The 24113-nt window shown below is 37.4% G+C and overlaps 1 protein-coding gene across 1 annotated transcript in view; it reads right to left on the bottom strand.

The window, feature by feature from the left end:
- The window catches only part of TTN (titin), a 222911-nt gene that overhangs the window by 44016 nt on the left and 154782 nt on the right, over positions 1-24113 (bottom strand). Inside the window, exons 256-306 of the mRNA XM_072122667.1 lie at positions 23766-24065; positions 23380-23676; positions 23004-23288; positions 22596-22889; positions 22208-22507; positions 21817-22122; positions 21544-21734; positions 20901-21330; positions 20340-20648; positions 20099-20247; positions 19872-19904; positions 19304-19433; positions 18729-19028; positions 18305-18622; positions 17908-18204; positions 17500-17799; positions 17100-17414; positions 16865-17013; positions 16486-16636; positions 16033-16314; positions 15600-15902; positions 15189-15491; positions 14822-15103; positions 14405-14704; positions 14022-14324; positions 13531-13839; positions 13167-13448; positions 12786-13085; positions 12229-12522; positions 9172-12138; positions 8738-9058; positions 8363-8647; positions 7969-8268; positions 7377-7679; positions 7004-7279; positions 6613-6912; positions 6075-6377; positions 5670-5969; positions 5290-5577; positions 4878-5174; positions 4263-4565; positions 3868-4173; positions 3499-3786; positions 3086-3376; positions 2696-2983; positions 2011-2601; positions 1816-1920; positions 1494-1691; positions 1116-1412; positions 435-1022; positions 42-344 (exon numbers count right to left, since the gene is read on the bottom strand). Coding sequence (XP_071978768.1) covers positions 42-344; positions 435-1022; positions 1116-1412; positions 1494-1691; positions 1816-1920; positions 2011-2601; positions 2696-2983; positions 3086-3376; positions 3499-3786; positions 3868-4173; positions 4263-4565; positions 4878-5174; positions 5290-5577; positions 5670-5969; positions 6075-6377; positions 6613-6912; positions 7004-7279; positions 7377-7679; positions 7969-8268; positions 8363-8647; positions 8738-9058; positions 9172-12138; positions 12229-12522; positions 12786-13085; positions 13167-13448; positions 13531-13839; positions 14022-14324; positions 14405-14704; positions 14822-15103; positions 15189-15491; positions 15600-15902; positions 16033-16314; positions 16486-16636; positions 16865-17013; positions 17100-17414; positions 17500-17799; positions 17908-18204; positions 18305-18622; positions 18729-19028; positions 19304-19433; positions 19872-19904; positions 20099-20247; positions 20340-20648; positions 20901-21330; positions 21544-21734; positions 21817-22122; positions 22208-22507; positions 22596-22889; positions 23004-23288; positions 23380-23676; positions 23766-24065 — 17310 coding nt within the window. The remainder of the gene's footprint in view (positions 1-41; positions 345-434; positions 1023-1115; positions 1413-1493; positions 1692-1815; positions 1921-2010; positions 2602-2695; positions 2984-3085; positions 3377-3498; positions 3787-3867; positions 4174-4262; positions 4566-4877; positions 5175-5289; positions 5578-5669; positions 5970-6074; positions 6378-6612; positions 6913-7003; positions 7280-7376; positions 7680-7968; positions 8269-8362; positions 8648-8737; positions 9059-9171; positions 12139-12228; positions 12523-12785; positions 13086-13166; positions 13449-13530; positions 13840-14021; positions 14325-14404; positions 14705-14821; positions 15104-15188; positions 15492-15599; positions 15903-16032; positions 16315-16485; positions 16637-16864; positions 17014-17099; positions 17415-17499; positions 17800-17907; positions 18205-18304; positions 18623-18728; positions 19029-19303; positions 19434-19871; positions 19905-20098; positions 20248-20339; positions 20649-20900; positions 21331-21543; positions 21735-21816; positions 22123-22207; positions 22508-22595; positions 22890-23003; positions 23289-23379; positions 23677-23765; positions 24066-24113) is intronic.

The following is a 24113-nucleotide window of genomic DNA, read 5'->3' as shown; positions in this document are numbered from 1 at the left end:
CTGTTCAAATATCAAGACATGAGATGAAGTGGCATACTTACATGCAATGTCTTTTGTTAGAACTGGCAGTGAAGAATCGCTTGGTGGTCCAATGCCAGCCTTATTTTCTGCACTCACTCGGAATTCATATTCATTTCCTTCTGTCAGTCCAATCACTTTAAGTCTGAGGTCGGAAACAGGTTTCTTTGATGCTCTAACCCATCTTAATCCCTTCTTTTCTTTTCTTTCCACATGGTAGCCAGTAATCTCACTACCGCCATCATCAGCTGGGCGTTTCCATGTGATAGTCACTGTATCTTTAGTTACATTTGTTGCTTCTGGTTTTCCTGGAGGTCCAGGAGGTCCTAAAAATTAAAGTTAGTGCAATTTTAGTTAATAATATAGACTAGCTGCAGTTAGCAGATGATTTGCAACTACTTTTAAAATATCCTTACCAAAACTATCCACCATCTTTACTGGTTCAGACTGTACAGGTTCGCCTACTCCGTAGTGGTTAACAGCAGAAACACGGAAGATATATTCATTTCCTTGGATGAGTTTGCTTACAACATGTCTACAAGACTGAATATTTTCAGCAACCAGTGTCCAAAGCAAACGACTGGTTTCTCTCTTTTCTAGTGTGTAAGAAGTAATTGGTGAGCCACCATCCTCAGATGGTGGTGTCCAGTTGAGTGTAGCTTTTTCTGCGGATACATTGCTAACTTCAATTGGTCCTGGAGGTCCAGGTACGTCTAAGACCTTGACATGAACATGTTCTTCTTTTGTGCCAAAAGGATTGCTGGCAGTGATTGTGTACTCTCCAGAATCTTTACGTGATGCATATTTAACAGAAAGTGTAGATGATGTTGGGCCTGTTTCAATCTGCACAATATCAGATGGCTTAAAGTCCTTTCCTGCCTTAGACCATACAGATGTTGGAGGTGGTTTGCCGAGGATGCTTGTTGCAGTCATGACAATAGTATCTCCTGCTTTAACAGTTAAACCTTCTTTAACTGCTGGATCAATAGTAATAGTTGGTGCCTCTGCAGGGACAAAAAAATACATATAAGAAACTTTAGATAAGAAAATGGACATCTATCAAATCAGATGTAACAAATTTGCAACTTGGAACATACCGTATTCATCTTTGCACACAACGGTTCCAGTTGTCTCAGATGGAGGACTAATAGCACCAGCTGTATTCTTAGCTCGTATTCTGAATTCGTATTTTCCACCTTCTATTAAATCATTTACGGTAAATGCACAATCTTGAACATTAACATGATTGGCCTTCATCCAACTCTTTGCTGGTAAGTCGCGTTTTTCAACAATGTATCCAACCAGTTTGTGTCCACCATCATATTTTGGTTCTGTCCAAATAAGTGTTGCGGAGCTCCTGGTCACACTTATAACTTCAGGTTTGCCAGGTGGATCTGAAATTGACAGCCAGAATTAATATCATGTTTGCTTAAAAGTAATTATTAGTGCTAAAAGAAGATTTTTAAAAGATTTACCAATTGGATCAAGAGCCACAACTGATTCAGATGGAAGACTTGGTTTACCAACTCCAGCAAGGTTGATCGCCATAACTCTGAATTCATATTCCAGACCTTCAGTTACACCAGTAACTCTGTAATCTTTCATTCTTATAGGAGTTGAATTGGCTCTCTTCCAGAGAAGGCTGTTTCTTTCTTTGAATTCAATGTGATAGCCTAAAACCACAAAATAATGACAATGTCAAATATATCTGAATCATTTAATTAACAAAAAGGTTATATAGAACCACTGAAAATTGATATGTCAAAGACAGGATAACCAAACCAAAATCAATAATACCTGTAATTGGTGAGCCACCAGTCTTTCTTGGGTCTACCCATGTAAGGTTTGCAGAATCATGTCTAATTGTAACAATCTTTGGTGGTGGAGGAGCATCGGGTACATCTGAAACATATATTCAAAATTATTACACTATCCAGACAATATATATCAGTAACCAGAATTTAATATAGAAATATACTAGCTAAAACCTACCAAATGGATGTCTTGCGACAACAGAATCTGATTTTAAGCCTTCACCGACTCCATATTTATTTTCAGCACTCACTCTGAAGATGTACTCAGTTCCTTCATGCAGTCTGGTAACTCTGAATGAAGTTTTCTGTACAGCAGATGCGCATGTTACCCATTTGTTGGTTACATAGTCTCTCTTTTCTAGGATGTAATTGGTAATTTCAGAGCCACCATCATCCTTAGGGGCACCCCAGATCAGTGTTACTGCATCTGCAGTCACTTCATCAAACTTAATAGGACCTGTTGGGATTCCAGGCTTGCCAACCACTTTCACAAATATAGTAGATTCTTTGGTTCCAGCAGGGTTTTTCAAAGTGATAGTGTATTTTGAGGCATCGTCTTTCTGGCATTCACGTACTGTCAAAACAGTATTGACTGCAGAAGACTCAACAGTTACTCTTCCACTGTCAGTCAGGACTTTATCATCACCCTTCTTCCATGTAATGGTAGGTGCTGGTTTTCCACTGACTGGGATTCTGAGTCGGAAAGTGCTGCCCTCTTTGGCAATGTAGCATAAATCAGGCAGATCCTTCAAGTCAAGATTTGGTGCAACTGTAAATATAAACAAATATATATCAATATACTATTTGGATTTGAATTGCATGAGAAATATTTCTCTTTGCAAAGTATTAAAAGTGTAACATACCAACATCATCTTTAGCCACAACTGAAATTTCACTTGGAGAACTAAAGCCAGCATCATTTTGTGCAGTGATCCTAAATGTATACTCTTTTCCTTCAGTCAAGTCCTTCATTGTGTATTGCATATTTTTGGATCTCATAACTTCTCTCCACTTGTCTTCACCAACCAAGGTCTCCACAGCATATGCAATAATACGACTTCCACCATCACTAATTGGCTTCTTCCATCCAATAGTGCAAGATGACTTAGAGACAGCCAATGGTTTCAGATCTATTACTGGTCCAGGTTTTTCTAGAAGAATTATTCAATAGGTTTAAATATAACCCTTATGTATATATATATATATGTATAAACTGCAAAGTTTTATTTCACTTAAAAAAGTTGATTTCTCACCTGAAGCTTTAACGGCATCATGAGTTTCACAAGGTTCACCTATGCCATATTCATTTTCAGCCAGCACTCGGAAAAAGTATGCTTTGCCTTCTTCAAGGTTGGAGATCCTAAATGATGTCTTGGGACAGTCAGTGGCCACGGTTGACCAAGCTTTCCTTTCAGCATCACGTTTCTCAACAATGTAATTCTTTACTGGGCTGCCACCATCAATAATTGGAGGATCCCATGAAATCATAGCAGAGTCCTTGGAAGACTCTTTAACGATGAGATTGACAGGAGGTCCAGGGGTATCTAAATAATCAAATAATGAATTAATTTGTTTATTGAACATATTATTTAAAACAACACACAACATTTAGTAAGAATAAATATATTATGCACCATGTACACTACTTTCGTAAGGGACTACTTACCTAGGACTTTAACAACAATAATGTATGTTTTCACACCACTGCTATTCTCTAATGTCAGAATGTATTTGCCAGCATCATATTTGTTGACATTTTCACAACGTAAGAAGGTATCATGGTCAGTTGTTTTGATATCCAGGCCTGTTCTCTCTTGAATATTTGCATTCATTTTGGCCCATGAAATCTTTGGTGCTGGACGTCCTCTGACAGGCACATAAATCCTCATTGTAACACCAGCGCGAAGGATAAGAGCTTTCCTTAAGTCAGCATCAAGCTCTCCTTCTGGGGCAACTGTTAAATAAACAAATGCATAGTATTGTATTGCATTTCAAATTAACAAAATGTAAAAAGTGATATAGAAGCAAAACTTACTAAGAATATCCTTTGCTAAATGTTTATCTGGAACTTCGCTAGGATCACTGTAACCAATTTTATTCATGGCTGAAACACGGAATTGATACTCGGTGTCTTCTATCAAACCGGTAACAATATATTTGGTGTCTTGAAGATTCTTTGGCAAATTGCATCTGACCCAGTTATCAGTGTCTGCTCTCTTAACCTCAACCAGATAACCGATGATTGGGCTACCACCATCATATGCTGGCTTGCTCCAGGAGAGGCTTATACTGCTACGAGTTGAATCAACAGCTTTGGGGAAGGCTGGTGGTCCAGGTGGATCTGTAAAAAGAGCAAAAAAAAAATTACTTCTCCTACAAAATACAATATTTTTGGTTATGATTCTTCACTATATGATAGCTTGTACTTACACTGTGGATCAAGAGCGGTTACTGCCTTTGATGCATCACTAGGTTTGCCTGGTCCTGCTTTGTTCAAAGCAGTCACCCTAAATTCATATTCTGTGCCCTCCTGTAATCCAGTTGCTTTCACAGTCCGCTCAATAACAGGCGTCTTGGTTACCTTAGTCCAGTTGAAGGACTTTGTATCACGCTTTTCAAGCACATATCCAGTAATTGGAGATCTGCCATCATCAGCAGGTGCTTTCCAGCTTACAGTCATGTGATCCTTTGTTATGTTGCTTATTATGGGTGGATCACATTTTCCAGGTACATCTATAGAGGAGACCAGAATGTTATATTTCATGTTATATCAGTTTATAAAAAAGCTAAATAATCAGTTTGCCGAGCTATCCAAAATTGCATTTAAAGGTGAACTTTAATGTTTGTGACTTTAATTTTCATGTTCTCAGTGATGATGGCCTCTGAACTCTGCTGTGGATAATGGTCTGGTCTGTTTTTATGTAAGAAATCTATATATTTAGGCTCTTAAATGGTATAAAAAATTTTTGTACAAACATTGCATTGAAAGTATTTTTAAAATCTAAAGATAAAACAATAAAATACTTCAGAATATTAATAGCTTACCGTATGGGTTCTTAGCAATCACAGATTCTGTCAAAATAGGATCTCCAACACCATATTTGTTCTCAGCAGAAACGCGGAATTGATATTCATGTCCCTCAATCAACTTCTCCACACAGCAACTGGTGGTCTGGGCGTTTGCAGTAACTTGTGCCCAGTTAGGACGGCTGGTCTCACGTTTGTCAATGATATAGTTTGTAATATCGGATCCGCCATCTTCAAGTGGAGGATCCCAGCTAAGCATGGCACGGTCAGAATACATATGGTTTATCTTAATAGAGGCAGGAGGACCAGGTTTATCTAAATTACAAAAAAAAATTAAATTAATGTGTTATCCATATCCAATGAAATCCACATTTCTATAAATACAAAAAATTACACATTAAGATGAATTGAGTTTATTGAGGAAACTTACCAAGCACTTTCAGCTTGATGTTTGCTGACTTGGAACCACTTGCATTTTCAGCAACAATAGTATATTCTCCTGATTCCTTACGGTTAACGCTAAACAGCTCTAATAGGAAGAGGTTCCTCTTTGATGATATTTTGATGCCCTCTGCAGGCTTTACATCTACTCCATCCTTCTTCCAGGAGACTGTTGGCATTGGTTTACCGAAGACTTGAGCATCAAGACATACATTTGCACCTGCTTTGACTGTGATCAGAGATTTCATCTGTATGCTGAGATCTATCTTTGGTGGAACTGAAAATGATAACATGAATTTAGTACACATTACTATGTACATCTACAATATGCATATCATTTATGCTGTTTTTAAGAAATAATGTACATACCATTTTCTGCTTGAATTGTGACTGGATCTGATGGTTCCGATGGCCTGCTAATATTGATGGCAGTTTTTGCAATTGCCCTGAACTGATATTTCTCATTTTCCTCCAAATCAGTGACAGTATATTCTTCTGTTGGAATCTGAGAGGCAGTTGTGTTGCATTTCACCCACTTTTCACCAGGAAGCTTGCAAGCCTCCACAAGGTAGCCAACTATCTTACTGCCACCATCATGCTTTGGTCGGGTCCAAACAAGTGAAACTGTGCTCCTGGTGATATCAACAACTTCTGGTTTTCCAGGAGGATCTGCAAATCGACACTGCTTGTTAGTTTTTTTATTGTGTAAAACCTTATTGAAATGTTTTCAAAGAGTTATAATGGGTTTTTTACATTTTGTCATGTAATACATACCAACTGGTGTTCTTGCTGTGACATACTCAGTAGGTTTGCTGGGCTTGCTAGATCCAGCTCTGTTTAGTGCAGAGATTCTGAAAGTATACTCTAAACCTTCAATCATACCAACACATGGATATTCTGTAGTGCGCACTGCGGTATCATTGGCCTTCACCCAGAGCAAGCTGTTTCTTTCCTTGCGTTCTATTGCATAACCTGTAATGGGGCTTCCTCCATCATTTTCAGGTCTATCCCATGCAACAAATATGCAATCTTTGTTGACTTTGGTGACACGAGCATTCTTTGGTTCACTGGGAACATCTGAAAAATGTCACAACAAGCAGTTTTTGTATACAGTTTACTCAATGACATAAGGTACTATTTTTCTAAGCCAAAATGGATCCCAAAGAGAGGAAAATTTTTATGGAACCATTTAACCCCTCATTTTACAAATTTTACAAATATTACTGCTCAATACTAATCAAAATACGGCCATGTGAGATGGGTCATACATATAAGAATATAAAACATATTCTAATAAACACTTGTGACATACCGAATGGGAATTTGGCAACAATGCGATCTGATGTAATTGCTTCTGAAATTCCAAAGCGATTCTCAGCACGAACCCTGAAGATGTATTCTTGACCTGGGATGAGTTTTCCAACACGACAACTTGTTTTAGTAACTGAAGCTACAGCTGTAATCCAGTCTCCTCTGCTTACATCACACTTTTCAACAACATAGTTGGTAATGTTGCTGCCACCATCTTCAAGTGGCAAGTGCCAGGAGAGAGTGCAAGCATCAGAATCTATGTCAGTGACCTCAAATGGTGGTTCTGGTGGACCTGGGATGTCTGTAGAAAGCAATAACAAACAAATATTTGCCTACTATTCAGTTCTCTTGTTTGGAGGTAGTATAGGATAGACTTGATAACTTATACATACCCATTACAATAACACGGATTCTCTGTGTAGCTACACCAGAGCTGTTTTCTGCAGACACAGAGTAGAAGCCACTGTCTTTCCTTGTTACATCCTTGATTATCAGAACGGTGGAATTCTGTGATTTATGTACAGCTAAACGGCTTGATGGCATTACATCTGCATCAGCTTTGAGCCATTTTGTTGAAGGAACTGGCTTTCCATAAACATGTGCTTCAATTCTGAGTTTTTGTCCTGCTTTGATGCTAATTTGTTCAGGCAATAATATCTTAGGTGGCACTGTAAAAAAATAATTATATTTGCATATAAGCCAAAATATTTTCACAGCTAAAATGTCAATGAAAACATATACATAAAAATCTAGTATTTTACTCACAAAGTTGTTCTTTAATTTCGAATAATCCTTCAGCTTCCCTTGGCAAGCCGACTCCAACAGAGTTTCTTGCAGCGACTCTGAATTTGTACTTTGTGCCTTCTTTAAGCCCAACAACAACAATATTCAGATCTTTCACAACAGAATACTGAGTCCAGCTGTTTTCTGGCTGTCCTTCTACCTGGAAACTTATGACGTAACCATCAATTTTGGCACCTCCATCTCGTAATGGTGGGAGCCAAGCCAGTGTAGCACTGTTCTTTGTTATTTCTGTAACGTCTAGTTTTTTAGGTGGATCAGGTTCACCTATTAAAACACACAGAAAAGATTAAAATAAATATTGATATTTTTGTCATAGGAAGAAAGAGAACAAATTGAATGATCAAGATGAATCCAAAAAGACCCCCCCTTGACTGTAATGATCTTACAATTGTTGTATATTTTGTAATCTTTTGGCATGAATGTCAAAATACAATTTAGAAGAAAACTGTTAACCATTTAAAAATGTAAAATTTTCTAAAGGAAAAAAACTGAAGTTATTTCATGTTTTTATTAAAATCGTTAATCGTTATGAGATATATTGTGTAAAACTTACTTATAGGATCCGTTGCAAGTATAGTCTTAGGTGTGTCTCTTGGAACACCTGATCCATATTCATTGACAGCAGTAACTCTGAAGAAGTATTCTGTTCCTGGTACAAGATTTGCGACTTTGAAACTAGTTTTCTTCCAGTCTGCCACAACTGTTGCCCATGTCTTCCTGTCTACTTCTCTCTTTTCTAAGATATAATGAGTCACTGGACTTCCACCATCATTTTCTGGAGGTACCCATGATAGTTGACATGACATTTTTGTGACATCGGAAATATCAAATTCTGCCACAGGTCCTGGGGTATCTGTTAAAAAGGCAGGTTTTGTTAATACAGTAATCAAAAATAAAACACATAAACACACTTTTTGATATCTCTTTTTATGTGGTCCTTCACTTACCAAGTACTCTCACATTGACAAACACTGCCTTTTCTCCAGCTGCATTTACAAGTGACAATGAGTATTTGCCAGAATCATCACGAGTGGAGTTGGGAATAACTAAGAAAGCCATAGTATCAACTAGATCAACTTGTCCTTTCCTGACAACATTATCAATGCCCATCCTTCTCCAGGTGATTTTAGGTGCTGGTCTTCCTCTTACTATAGCAAACAAGCGGATAGGACATCCCGCTCTTACAGTGACCAGTTTTCTCATGCTTGCATCTAATTCAATTTCAGGAGTTTCTGAGAGCAAACATAAAAAAGAAATTTAGCTTTCTGAAAAAATTTCTTTTAACAGGTTTTTCAAAGGATAAAGTATAAAGGAAAACTTACCCAATATTTCTTTAGGTGAAACAGCTTCTTTCAGTTCAGCAGGTCTTCCAATGCCAACCTGGTTCTGCGCTGAAACTCTAAACTCATATTCCTGTTTTTCATCAAGACTTGTCACATTAAATTGTGTGTGAATAATCTGGGCAGCAACATTGCATTTCTTCCAGCCATCTTCTGGACCCTTAGCTTCAACCTTAGGTCTCATTTCCACAATGTATCCAATTATTGGGGCCCCACCATCATAGACAGGCTTTCCCCATCCTAGAGTGATTGAGGTTTTTGTGCTATCAACCACTTTTAGATTTGTTGGTGGACCAGGAGGCTCTACAGATGAAATAAATATGGTTAACTACATTCAGTATATATATATATATATATATATATATATATATATATATGATAACACATTAAAATATTACTACACTGCAATAAATTACCTATTGGGTCTTTAGCAATCACAGGTCTTGATGGCCCACTTGGATCTCCTAGACCAATTTCATTTTCTGCTTTAACACGGAACTGGTATTCATGTCCTGGGATAAGATTTGTTACTTTAAGACGCCTTTCTGGTATTGGTGATTTGGTTACTGCAACCCATCTTGTTGATCGCTTTTCTTTTTTCTCAAGTATGTATCCAGTGATAGACTTGCCACCATCATTTTCTGGTGGATTCCAGACTACAGTCATTTCTTCCTTGCTTACTTTGGTGACCTCTGGAGGCTCTGGAGGTCCAGGTCTATTATATCGTGTTTTGGCAACCATTGGTTTGCTTTCAGTTGGTGGACCAGTACCCATCTTATTCTCTGCACGAACTCTGAAGATGTATTCATTTCCTTCTATGAGGCGAGTAACTTGTGCTCGAGTTAGAATTACAGATGAAGAGTATGTGGACCATACCATGCGCTTGCTCTCACATTTCTCTAAAATATAGTTTTGTATCTCACAACCACCATCATCTTCCGGTTGGTCCCAACTGAGTGTACATCTGTCACTTGATATATCTGAAATTTTCAGATTTTGTATTGGTCCAGGTACATCAAGAACATTAACACTAGCATGTGCATTGAAAGTTCCAGCAGGATTTGTGGCAGTGACCGCATATTTACCACTATCTGACCTCTTAGATTTTTCCAGAATAAACTTGGTGTAATCCGTTCCATTATCAATCTTTAACCTAGGAGATTTTAGTATATCTGTGGTATCTTTATCTTTTCCCCATGCAATTTCTGGCTGTGGTTTTCCTCTTACTCCAGCTTCGATTCTTATTGTTTCTCCAGCTTTCACAACTAGCACTCCAACCAATTTCAAGTCTAGTACAGGTTTTAAAAGTTCCTCTTTTACTAAGACTTCACTTGTCTTAACCCAGTTGCTTTCACCTCCTTCATTCTTGGTCTGAACTCTAAATTGGTATAGCTGATTCTCTTGGCACCTATCTATAAGGTAGTTAGTTTCTTTTATACTGCCTTTATGGACTCTCTCCCATTCATCTGAATCTTTAGGTTTTCTTTCAACGTTGTATGATAAGTTGGGGCTTCCACCATCATAATCGGGTCTTCTCCATTTCAGATAGACAAATGTTTTTCCTACTTCAGCAATATGAAGGTTCTCTGGTTCACCAGGCTTTTCAACTGGATTAATAGCCAGGATAGGTGTCTTGGTTTCAATAACTGGACCAGGTCCAACTTTGTTTTCTGCACAGACTCTGAAGAAATATTCATGATTTTCTATAAGAGATGCTTTAATCAATCTCTTTGTAAGATCTGAAGAAATGACATACCACCCTCTTTGATTTGGCTCGCGGTATTCTACAATGTAATTTGTAATTTCTGAGCCACCATTATCTTGAGGGTTCTCCCAAGAAACTACACAAGAATCTTTAGTGACATAGCTTAACTTAAGATTTTGACAAGGACCAGGTCTGTCTAGAACATTGACAATGACCACACCTTGTGCTTGACCACTGCTGTTCTTAGCCACAATTGTGTATTTTCCATGGTCAGCTCTTGTTGCTGATTTTATTTGCAAACCAACTGGTGGGAAATCTTGAGTTAGTTCAGTTCTGTTGTCTTTGGTTACTAACTTGCCATCCTTTGACCATGTAATGTCTGGATCAGGCCTGCCTTTAACACGAGCAGTAATATTAATGGTTTGGCCAACCCTTACAGTAAGCAGGTCACGACAAGTCAAATCAAGATCAACCTCTGGTGGGTGAAGAATATCCTTAGCAATGACAGATTCTGGAAGTTCTCTAGGTTCACCTTCTCCAATAATATTTGCTGCTTTAATACGGAATCTGTACTCATTTCCTTCAATAAGACCTGGGACCCTAAAAGCACATTGCTTAATGAGATCATCAGCGTTAATTCTGTTCCACTGAGCTGATCCTGATTTTTGACATTCAACAATATATCCCAAAATTGGACTACCACCATCTCTTGTAGGCTTTGTCCATACTAAATCGGCTGTCTCTCTGCTCTTGTCTTTAAGTTTGGGATTTATTGGTGGCCCTGGTGGTGTTATAGGACGTGAAGCTTTTATTGGGTCCGATATTGGTGATGGTTTACTGAGTCCAGCAATATTCTCAGCAAATACTCTGAATTCATAAGTATTGCCTTCATATAGCCCTGTAGCACGGTATCTAAGGTCAAGCACTGGTGTCTTGTTTACTCTAACCCATTTACCAGAAATCTCTCTTCTTTCAATTATATAGCCACTAATTGGGCTGCCCCCATCAGATTTCGGAATTGTCCATTGGACTGTTGCAGCATTCTCAGTTATATCTGACACCACTGGCTTTCCGGGTGGTGACGGTGGATCAAACATATGCTTGGCAACTGTTGGCTGAGATTCCAAGGGTTTACCAATACCCATCTTGTTTTCAGCACTGACACGGAAAGTATACTCATAACCTTTCATAAGTCTTGGAATTTTTGTCTTAGTTTGAATACTTCCAGTGCTTACTATTCCCCAAGTTTCTTTCTTGCCTTCACACTTCTCTACTATGTAATTCATTACAGCAGTTCCACCATCATCCTTTGGTGGCCTCCAGGAGATCACCATATGTTCTGGTGTGACTTCCAGGATATTTATTGGCCCTGTTGGTGGTCCAGGAACATCCAAAACTGTGAGATGCAAAGAAACTGTCTTACTTCCAGCAACATTTGATACTGTCAGTTGATATTCTCCTGTGTCTTTTCTTGTACAATTTGTGATTGTAAGTACACTTGAAAAGCTGTCAGTATCAATCTTATAGTTGCCTTCTGATTTTATTTCTGTGCTGTCAGTCACCCATTTAGCAGTTGGAACAGGGATTCCTCTGATGATTGCAGGGAATCTTACAGTTGTACCTGCTTTGACTACAAGACCTTCAATAAGCTTAACATCGACTTCTATGCTTGGTGCAGCTAAGAGAAAGAAAAAAAAATTAGAAAATTTGAAACTTTTCTAAAAATTTTAAACATTTAGGACTATTTTGATGTTTTTATAATTATTACCTATCTTTTCTGTACACTCAATTGGTACAGTTACATCTGGGCGACCGAGACCAGCAATGTTCTGAGCTCGTACGCGGAATTTGTAAATCTTTCCATGCTGTAGCCCTTTAACAACGCATTCAGGTATGCTAACAGTCTTATAGTTAGTCCAGTCTTCTGCACCATCTTCTTGATAGTCTACCACAAAGCCAGTTATTTCAGAACCACCATCACGGTCTGGATAGTTCCAAGCAAGAGATACTTCAGTTTTATCTACATCTACATGATGAAGGTTCTTTGGTGGGCCGGGTGGATCTGAAAATGATAAATTTACAATTCATAACATTAAAACAAGAGAAGTGTGTACAGGCAAAGAATTAATAATATTTACTTATTTGATATATGAAACGACACATACTAGAAAAGTGTATTAAATCCTTTAAAAACTTTTAAAAAAATGCAGCAATACACATCAAAATGTGTCCATATAAAGCAAAAATTGCAAAAATTTTTGTGTCTTTACATTGGTGTTCATATAAAAAAAAAATGAAATCACTCTAATTTGCTTGTATACTTACAAATTGGATCAATTGCCTTTATTGGTTTAGGTGACTCAACGAAAGGACCACGTCCAAATTGGTTCTCAGCAGCAACACGGAACATATATTGTGAGCCTTCCATAAGATGTTTAGCCATAATACTGTGTTTCTTGGAAGTGGTGGAGATAGGTATCCAACGAGGGTTTGCAACATCACGCTTCTCAACTACATAGTTGCTAATGACTGCACCACCATTGTCCTCGGGCTCTTTCCAGGTAAGATAGCATGAATCTTTTCTGATTTCACTGATTTGAAAGTTCCTTGGTGGTCCAGGTTTATCTGAATAAAGAATATTAAAATGATTTCTCTTTAGCATTTTGCCAATTTACATAAACACAGCAAAAACTGAATTCAACTTACCAAGAACAACAACTTTAACTTCAACAGTCTTAGTGCCGGCTTCATTTTCTACAGTCAATGAATACATTCCTGCATCTTCTTTGACAGAGTTACGTATTTCAAGTTTGCTTCCAACAGGTGTGACAACAATATCTGCCTTCATTGGAATTTCTTTGCCGTCCTTCTTCCAAGTTACCTTGGGGAATGGTATTCCTTTGATTACAGCACTGAGTGTTATTGTATTTCCAGCCTTGACCTGTTGCTCTCTTGCCATGTTTGCATCAATCAACAGCTCAGGTGGTTCTGTGTAAAAAAAAACTACATTTGTCAGTATTGTTGACATTGACTGAAGCCTAAATATTTTATTTTGCCACAAAAAACTTACCAAGCCTATCTTTAACTTGTACTGGGTCCCGGACATAAGCAGGTTCAGATTCACCAGAAGAATTCACTGCCATAATTCTAAACTTGTATGTTTCACCCTCTGTGAGCCCAGTTACTTTGTGTTTTGTATCAGGACAGCCATCAGGGGCATGATTGGATTTCTTCCATTCTTCTTCACCGACCTTTTGGTATTCTACAAGGTAGCCAATTATTTTTCCTCCACCATCATGTCTTGGTGGGTGCCAAGACAAGTCAACAGAGTTCTTGGTTTTGTCAACTGCTTCTGGGTTTACTGGTGGGCTTGGTTTAGCTAAAAATAAACAGAAATGTTAATGCAAACATGTTGAGTCTTTTTTATAATTTGATTGAAATAAATTAATATTGATTTGCAATTACATGTTAGAATATTACTAGGAATTTGACATACATTAGATACTTTTAATGGGGAGGGGGATAAAGCAACATTTAAGGATATGCAAAAAGTTGACATACCTATTGGATCATTTGCAAACACTGGTTTGGATGGTGGACTTGGGTCACCCAAACCAACTTCATTTTCTGCAGATACTCTAAATTCATATTCACATCCCTCAAGCAGATCAGTTACTCTGTATTGTGTATCTGGATAAATCGGCTCCCTTGAGACCTTGGTCCATCTGTTGGACATGGTTTCTTTCTTTTCTACAATATAGGCAAATATGGGTTTTCCTCCATCACGTGGTCTGTTCCACAATACCAATGCGGAATCCTTGGTTACTTCCTTAACAAGTGGTTGTTCAGGTGCCTCAGGTACTCCTAAAAATAATAACAGTTTTAGTTTAGTCATGGTCTTGGTGGAAAGTTATATGCTTTTATAATGTGAAAAGATTACTTACTGTAGCGGTCTTTGGCTTTCATATCATCAGATATTAGAGGATCACTAATGCCATACATATTTTCAGCAAATATTCTCATGGTGTATTCTCGTCCTTCAAGAAGTTTAGGAACTTTGCAGGTTGTTTTGGTAGTTGCTGATGTTACAGGCATCCAGAGATCTCTCTGGCTGTCTTTCTTTTCAACAATGTAATTAGTGATTGCGCTACCGCCATCATCAAGAGGAGGTTTCCAGGAGATGACCATATGATCTTTGTGAACTTCATCAAATATCACAGGACCGACTGGTGGCTGTGGCCGATCTATGTAAAGAAATTGCACAAAATTAATTGCATCTCTTTTCAAGGTATGAAAGTAATATACTATTTAATAAAATATAATTTAGATAGATATATAAAGACAGATGAAAAGATGCTTACCAACTACAACTACTTCACAAAGTCCCTTTCTTGATCCAGTGCTGTTTTCAACAAGCACACAGTATGCTCCTGAATCTTCTCTGACAGACTTAAGTATGCCCAGGCACAAAGTTGTTGGAGTAGTCTTGATCTTTGTACGGTCATCTTCTTTAACAGTGATATTTTCTTTCAACCAGGTTATCTTTGGTGCTGGTTTACCTGTATACCGTCCATTCATAGCAAAAGCTTCTCCAACTCGTACAACCAATTTATCTCGGAAGTCGAGTTCAATTGTTGGTGGTGCTGTAGAGAAAAGGGACAAATAATATTAAACCAAATATTCCAATGTAATGATTTCAACAAGATGAAATAAATAAAAAATATATACCTAATTCATCTTTGCATGTAATTGGTTTTGTGCAGAAGGAAGGTTTTCCTTGTCCAACAATGTTGACAGCGCTGACACGGTATTCATATGTGTCACCCTCTTTCAAGCCATCATGGATATATGTCCTGTTTAAGAGCTTTTCTTTGGTGGCTCTGTAGAATTTGTCTTTTCCAATAAGTCGGCATTCCAATACATACATTGTAATATCAGATCCTCCATTGTATTTTGGTGGATTCCAGCTCAAACTTATTGAATCCTTGGTGACTGCTGTTACTTGGAGATCCTCAGGACGTTCAGGTACAGCTGTAAGGAATAAGATATGGCACTTAAAACTTGAAAACTAACTTAAGATTTATGATCAGAAATGTCCAGAAATAAAAAGAATATACATATATATATTTATATACTTACATATTGGCTCTCTTATAACTATTTCTCTGTTAGTTTCTACAAATGGACCCATTCCGATAATATTTTCAGCTGCAATACGGAAGAAATATGCCACTCCTTCAATCAGGCCTTGAACAGTTGCATTTTGTCTTGTCACAGTGTAAGTCACTGGGGTCCATCCTCTACGATCAGCTTCACGCTTTTCAATGATATAGTTAGTAATTGTGGAGCCGCCATCATCTTCAGGTGAAAACCAGGTCAGTTTGCAGGAGTCAATTGTTAGATTTTCTGTCTGGAATGGCTCACTGACTGGACCAGGCACATCTGTAAATAAGAAAAGCAAAATCAAGTTATTGTATATATTACATACAACAAGTACTTTTATAGTTTATTTTATAGCAGATATGCCACAAATTAAAAAAAGAGATATAATATAATTAAACAGCTTTATTACCTAGAACGTCTACAATTATGGTTTTCCTTCTTTCACCTCCAGCATTTTTGGCAACCAGGGTGTACATTCCTTGATGATTTCTCTGACATTTTTTAATAACCAGAGATGAACTTATGGCTGTTGTCTCAATGGTAGCTTCAGGTGGTAAGGGTTTACCATCCCTATCCCAAGTAATTTCAGGTGCTGGTTTTCCAGAAACATAAGCTATAATTCGGATTACTCCACCAGCGTGGACAACAATTCTCTCTTTGACGCTGGCATCCAGCTGAATATCAGGTATTACTGAAGGAATAAAAATGTAATAGATTATATTTTTGTATAATATTTTAGAATACCATTATTTAGGAATAAAAAAGCAATATGATATTATATTGTACTTATCTTTTCTAGTGGTTACCTTAGATAAAACCAAACAAGGCTACATAAAACCCCAAAGTTTTAAGCATCAAATACCTGTTCGGTCCTTGGCTTCAATAGCATCAGTGACATCACCAGGTTCTCCAACACCAGCAGCATTAACAGCTCTTACTCTAAATCTGTAGAAGCTGCCTTCTTTGAGTCCAGATACCACAAATTTGGTGCCTCTGATTTCTTTATCTTTGGCCTACGGAGGAAATATGGAAGTTAATTATTAGCAACACAATACTAGCAATGAAACCAACTTTATGTTCTGCATGTTCGTTATATATATATTTGTGAAAACAGAACAATAACCTAAAATACACTAATCTAGACTTATTCAAGTCAAATCATTTTACATATTATTTTTAAAACATCATCAATAGTAATTGAATAGTAATTGTTATTAATAGTGTGAGTGGCTCGTACAAACCTTTTCCCATTCCTCCTTTCCTTCTTCTTTGTATTCCACAAAGTATCCAGTGATTGGAGAGCCTCCATCTTTAGAAGGTGGAATCCATTCCAGATCAGCTGTAGACTTTGTCCAGTCTGTAACCTTTGGAATTGGTGGTCCAGGTGGAGCTAAAAATAAAATAAATGTGTAAATCTTTCAAAAACATTTTTATAACTTTTATTTGTTTAGTGTATATATTTATATGTATACTCACAAATAGGATCTCTAGCAGTAATTGGATCAGATGGCTGACTTGGAGGTCCAACACCAGCTGCATTAATAGCAAATACTCTAAACTGATAGTCAGATCCTTCAATGAGCCCTGTAACTTGGTGAGAAACACCCAGTGGCATAATTTTGATGGGATCACGGTTAACTCTCTTCCATCTCTTTCCAGTGGTTTCTTTGACCTCCAGCCAGTAACCAGTCACTGGTGATCCACCATCATATTCTGGCTCTTCCCAGTTGACAGTCATGGAATCTCGTGTAACGCTACTAACAGAAGGTTTATCACACTGTCCGGGAACCGCTGTGAAAACACAAAGTTTATGATTATATTCTCCATAATATCAATTCAGTTTTTGTTTCAGAAAATCCAAATACACACAACTTACAGTAAAGATTTCTTGCTGTTTCAGGTTCACTATCGAGTGGAAGACCCACACCATACTTATTCTGAGCCATGATACGGAAAACATATTCATGACCTTCAATCAGTTTTGGTATGGTGTAAATACATTCTTTAACATCATTAGTTACTTGGGACCACAATTTCCTGTTAGCTTCTCTCTTTTCAATTACATAGTTAGTAATTTTAGATCCTCCATCATCTTTAGGAGGTAGCCAAGCCAAAGTCATATTTTCAGCTGTAATTGATTCAAACTTAATTGGTCCTACTGGTGGTCCGGGACGTCCTATTTAAAAGAACAAAAATGTAGATTTAATAAATCGAAATTACAATAAAAGACTAATAATTATGGGTTTCTTTTAATACTAATATATTTTGTAGAAAATAGAATTACCGAGGACATTCAATCGCATTTCTTTGGAATCAGCTCCCAAGTTGTTTTCTGCTGTTATAGTGTATAAAGCTGTGTCATTTCTACGAGACTGGTGGATCAGCAAAGTGCAGTCATTTTCACCAACAACTTTGTTAACATGTTGATCAAACTGAACTGGTGTTTTATCATCTGGTTTATTTGGAGGTGCTCTAAACCATTTCAAGGTTGGGAAAGGAACACCCTTTATCTTTGCAACAATGCTGATGTCTGTTCCCTCTTCTGCTTCCAAAAATTCTTTGAGCTCAATGGATGGTGGGCCTTAATAAAAAAAATTAAATGAAAATGATTAAAATACAATTTAAAGCTATAAGCAATAAAATAATTAAAAGTAACTTTCCTAGGTAAATTGTCTACTTACATGTCTGATCTTTTACTACAAGAGGTCCAACAGTTGAAGATGGCTTGCTATGTCCTGCCTCATTTACAGCTCTGACACGGAATTCATATTCAGCTCCTTCTTTAAGATCTTCAACAGTGAATTTGGTTTCTTCTACATCCCGTTTATTACATTGTTTCCAGGCTTCTTTGCCTTCTCCAGTTGGATCCCACAGTAAGCGCTCAATTATATAATGAGTGACAGGTGCGCCTCCATCATTCTTTGGTGGTTTCCATGTTAATGCCACAGAATTCTTTGTCACAAGTCCAGCTTTAAGTCTTGTTGGTGGTTCTGGTGGATCTTTAAAGTGAAAAAACAAAAAAATTAATTGCAGCTCGTATAGTATTCAATGCATGGTACTTTAAACATTTTCAGAACATTTTTAATAATATTGCTTTAAACTTACGTATTGGGTCTCTTGCTCTTGTTCTTTGAATAGTTGCAATAGGAGGTCCAGTGCCGAATCTATTCTCTGCTGTTACTCGGAAGAAGTATTCATGTCCATCAATGAGATCTGGAACAGTATATGAAGTTCCTGCACAGTCTGTTGTCACCCTGCTCCATGATTTGCCTTCAACTGTCTTCTTTTCAATAATGTAGTTCCTAATTCTGTCTCCACCATCATTGTCTGGCGCTTTCCATGTAAGTTTAGCAGTGGACCTTGTCACATCACTAACTTTGAGATCCTTTGGTGGTCCAGGAGCATCTGTAATTTTAAATGTACAATATGTGTTTCATGTCAAAAACAATCAGCTTCAAACTAAAAATATTACAACAAACAAGTGTAGTTTTGCGTGTAACAAAAACTGCTACATGCAAAATATGAATATGATTTTTTTGATTGATGATGGTAAGACTGTAGAATATTGAAAACATCTATGCAATATTTTTATTCCCATTATAACAAATTAAAATATTTACATATCCTGCTGACTAAAGCTTGTCCACTACATATATTGAAAACAAAGTGAAAAGCCTTACCCAAAACATTCACTCTAACATTCACTGTTTTCTGTCCAGCCTTATTCTTTGCTGTAATACTGTATTTTCCAGAGTGTCCTCTGTTGGATTCAGGAATGATGAGAACTGAAGTAGTGTCAGTTGCTTCAACCTAAACAAAATGTTGAATTTTTGTTAAAAAACAAAAAGTTGATTTTGACATTTGATAGCTTTGTAAAGATGTCATTATATTTGTTACATGTATACAAATGTAGCGAGATTAATTTGTCAGCTTGACACATCTGTTTTAGTAAATCCTAGCATATTCCAATAAATAAAATTCTGAATTCTAATTTTTCTATTCTTCTTAAATAGTATTATGTATAAACAAATTGTATGTATGTATTACACAGCACTTGATAAGTTACAAACACAACCAGTGGAAATTACTTTCATTAAAAAGGACCGGTCTACAAAATATGTCCAAATGCACCTTCAAGAATATCATATTTACTATTGTAAATTAAAGTAAAGGTATGATGGGAAGCATATTATTGTGGCTCCCAGTAAGTGATACAATGTGGAATAGGAACCAAATCTAGTTACATACCTGAGAATCCACTGGAATATTGTGTACTTGATCCTAAAATGGAGCAAACAATAAACAATGTTAAAAGTCAGAGCACATACAAATACATATAGAGTTCCACTTGAAAAGTGTTGATTATTATTTTTACATATGTAAAAAGCTGAAAATTAAGGGTTATATGAACAATTTAAGCAAACACTGATGCAAAAGGAGTAAAAAACACATTAGTAAATGAAGAGGTATTTTACCTTTATCTCTTTCTTAGCTGCGCCATCAAACTCCCATGATGTTTTGGGTACAGGACGACCACTAATTACAGCTGAAATCCTGATTGCTGTCCCAGCACGAACGTTCAAGAAGTCTTGTGATTTCAAGTCAATTGAGATATCAGGCTCCTCTGCAAGAAATTAGTTTAACAAATTTTTAACTATGATCAAAGATCTAATTAAAATTGAGGTCCTACATGAATAACATGTACTTATGGTTTACCTTGTATTTCCTTTACTGGTATCTCTCCAGTTGCAAGGCTTGGTTCAGATTCACCAGCAGCATTAACTGCCTTTACTCTAAATCTGTATTTCTTGAGCTCTTGTAGATTTGGAACAACACATTCGCAAGTAGGGAATAGCTTATCTGGTTCATTGACCTTTTTCCATTCTGAGCTGCCTTCTTCTTGCATTTCAACAAGATAGCCCTTGATCGGACTTCCACCATCTTTTTCTGGCTTCTTCCAGGCAAGAGAAACGCTTGATTTGGTTTTATCTTTCACTTCTGGGCATGATGGAGCACCAGGGACATCTGTGGAAAAATATAAAATTTATTTTGATAAAACGCTGGTGTTGTACTCAAATTACACTGCATTACAAAATAAATGATACATTAATTTAATTTGTGCCCCTCCCTCCAGCATATCCTTTCCATATGGACATACTCCGGCTCCCTTTTCCATGAGACACACAATTTAGCTATGTTGTTGGCATATCCATATCTTAGATATTATGATTGAAAGAATAACCCAATCAGTATTATTTTCATGCAACTTGTACTTACAAATTGGATCTACAGCCTTAGCAGGATCTGATGGTTCACTGGGAGGTCCTACTCCGGCAGCATTTATAGCCATAACTCGGAACTGGTAGTCTACACCTTCGATCAAACGCAATACATTGAATTCCAGGCCCTTCACTGCTGGTTTTGTGACTGGAGCTCTGTTCACACGACCCCAGTATACACCACCAACTTCTCTCTTTTCAAGCCAATAGCCAGTAATTGGAGTTCCGCCATTGTCAAGTGGAGGCTCCCAGGACACCAACATTGAGGATCTGGTACAGTCGGAAACTTTGGGTTTTTTAGGAGCACCAGGAAGACCATATGGATCTTTGATCACAACCTTGTCTGACAAACAATCATCACTAATTCCATATTTGTTAACTGCCCTAACTCTGAATTGATATTCTCCATTGGTTGTAAGTTTCCATATCTAAAAGAATAAAAGAAAATATGTATTTAGTTATATGAATATATTTTAGATACAGATATTTTAGATAACAATTCTGTGGATATATATATATTTAGCAAGTAAAGCTGAGATAATTTGAAATGTATGGTTAATATAAAAATGCATTTTCTACAGGATTTTGCTCCTTGGAGCCGGAGTTATATTGGATATTATTAGGTTAATAAGGCAAATTACCCCGTATCTCCTGTCAACTACAATGTTGGAAACTTCCTCCCATTCAGATTTCTTCTTGCTTGCATCTCGTTTGTCAATTATATAATTAGTAATTTCACTTCCACCATTGTCTACAGGTGCGTCCCATATCAAGTAACAGGATTCAGCTTTGATATCAGTGACTGCAAGATTTCTTGGAGGTGAAGGACGATCTGTTTAGATCAAAAATAATTAGTAGCTGGAATTCTGAAAACAGTAAAAAGATGTCAGTGGGGAATACAACTAAATGCATACCGTATACTTCAACATTGACAGTGCGGTTAACCGAGCCAAGACGGTTGGAAGCTGTTATCATGTAGGTGCCTTTATCGCTCCTCTGTGCACTGGGTATAATGACTTCTGACTTAGCTTCACTTCTTGAAACTTCCTGCTTCTCTATCTTCAAAGTTGGTGTTTTTTCAATAGCAACATCATTTTTGGACCATTCTATCTTTGGCATTGGCAGACCAGTTATTTCAGCTGGGATGTTCACAGGCTCTCCTGCCTTAACTTTGATTGTGTCCCCTCTAACAGCTAAGCGAAGAGTGATAGTGGGTGGAACTAGAAAAAAAAAGAAAAAGAAATGAAGACTCTGACAGATTTTTGAGAAATACAAATGTAGATGTGTTTTACATCTGTTATATACCTTCATCATCCTGAATGACAACATTAAGGGGTAGTGAGGGCTCACTTTCTCCTATGTCATTGACGGCCTTAGCACGGAATTCATACATGTGAAGTTCAGCAAGGTTATCTACCAAAAACGATGTATCTGGGCAGAGTCTCTTATTGCACCTCTCAAACTCAGTGGCATCATGTCGTCTCTTTTCAATGATATACCCTATAACAGGGCTACCACCATCATTACGTGGAGGTTTCCAATCAAGTGTTACACTTGACTTAGTTCTTTCTGTATAGGTGAATCTTTCAGGTGAACCAGGTGGGCCTAAAGAGTAAATAGTAAAATGTTAGGCTTATACTTATATTTAAAAAATAACCAATGCATTTTGTATTATGTGTATTTTTTAATTTACCTTGAGGATCAACTGCAAGAATTGGTCCCAGATCAACAGGTGGGCCACAACCGAATTTATTCTTGCAAATGACACGGAACATATATTCTTGTCCTTCCAGAAGACCTGTGATGTCGCATTTAGATCGCTCAGTATCTATAGGTTGTCTCCAAATATGTGCTTTGGCATCCTTTCTTTCAATTATGAAGCCTGTGATGTCACTTCCACCATCATCAAGTGGATCAGACCAGTTAAGAAGAGCCATCTTTCTGTTGACCACTACTGGCTTTAGTTCAGTTACTGGTCCAGGAACATCTGAAAAAAAAATAACATTATCAAAAAAATGTATTGACTAATAGTTCTAAAAGCTGAGTAGCTACGTAACAATACCAATGCTCATATTGTATGTAGAAATGGATATGCCCTTACCAAAGATCTCAACTCGTGTTGCAGCAGATTTAGTGCCACTTTCATTACTGGCAGTGATAATATATCTTCCATGGTGCCTTCTTTCTGCATTGGTAATGGTAAGTACAGAAGAGTTTCCTTCATTGACTATTTCAGCCTTTTCTTTATCCACCTCACCATCTTCTATGGTCCATTCAATTTTAGGAGCAGGGCGTCCCGAAACAGTAGCGGGAATCTTTAGAGTCTGCCCAGCCAATATCTGAATTCCATCTCTTACAGAAAGGTCTAATTCAACAACAGGAGGTTCTAGAGGAAAATAAATGAAAATGTTGCTGTTATGAAACTGTAGAGCACATTTGCTAATGTTCATGGCATTATATAATGAAAAGAAATATACCTTGTGGTTCAAGAACGGTAATAGGCTCTGTAACCCCAGGGGGTCCTTCACCAGCTGCATTGACAGCACTCACGCGAACTTTGTAATCTGCGCCTTCTCTTATGCCTTTAACAGTGTATTGCCGCACTTTAATTGGTCTGTCTGTGCAGCGAGACCATTCATTGGTACCCATTAGCTGTTTATCAACAAAGTAGCCTACGATTTCTCCACCGCCATTGTATAGAGGAGGATCCCATTCTAATTCAATAGCTGATGAGCTTGTGTCAACAACTCTTGGAGTTGGTGGTCCTGGAAGCACTGATTTTAAGGTAAAATAAAATAAATGGTAAGTTACAGTTGTGGAAACACAAACCTTTTGTTTTATGTCTGCATGATTTGTTACTTACATATTGGGTCTTGAGCAGTCTTTGGATCAGAAGGAACACTGAACTTTCCAACACCTCCTGCATTTTCTGCACAAACTCTAAAAATGTAAGTAAGACCCTCCAAAAGGCCATCAGCTTTCACTTCAAGAGAATTAAGAATGTTTCTGTTAACACGAGCCCAGTGAGTGCTGTTTATTTCACGTTTCTCAATCCAGTATCCTAATATTGGGCTTCCATTGTCTTTGGGTTCCTTCCACTTGACAATCATACTGTTGGCTGTAACATCTTCAATTTCAGGCTTTTCTGGTGCATCAGGTGGAGCTGTGAATTTAAACAATTGATACATTGAACTATATGTATTCTTCAATA

This window comes from Engystomops pustulosus, chromosome 8 (assembly GCF_040894005.1).
Source record: "Engystomops pustulosus chromosome 8, aEngPut4.maternal, whole genome shotgun sequence".
Lineage (NCBI taxonomy): Eukaryota > Metazoa > Chordata > Amphibia > Anura > Leptodactylidae > Engystomops > Engystomops pustulosus.
The sequence above is the reverse complement of the archived record's forward strand: the minus strand, read 5'-3'. Positions and strand labels throughout refer to the sequence as shown.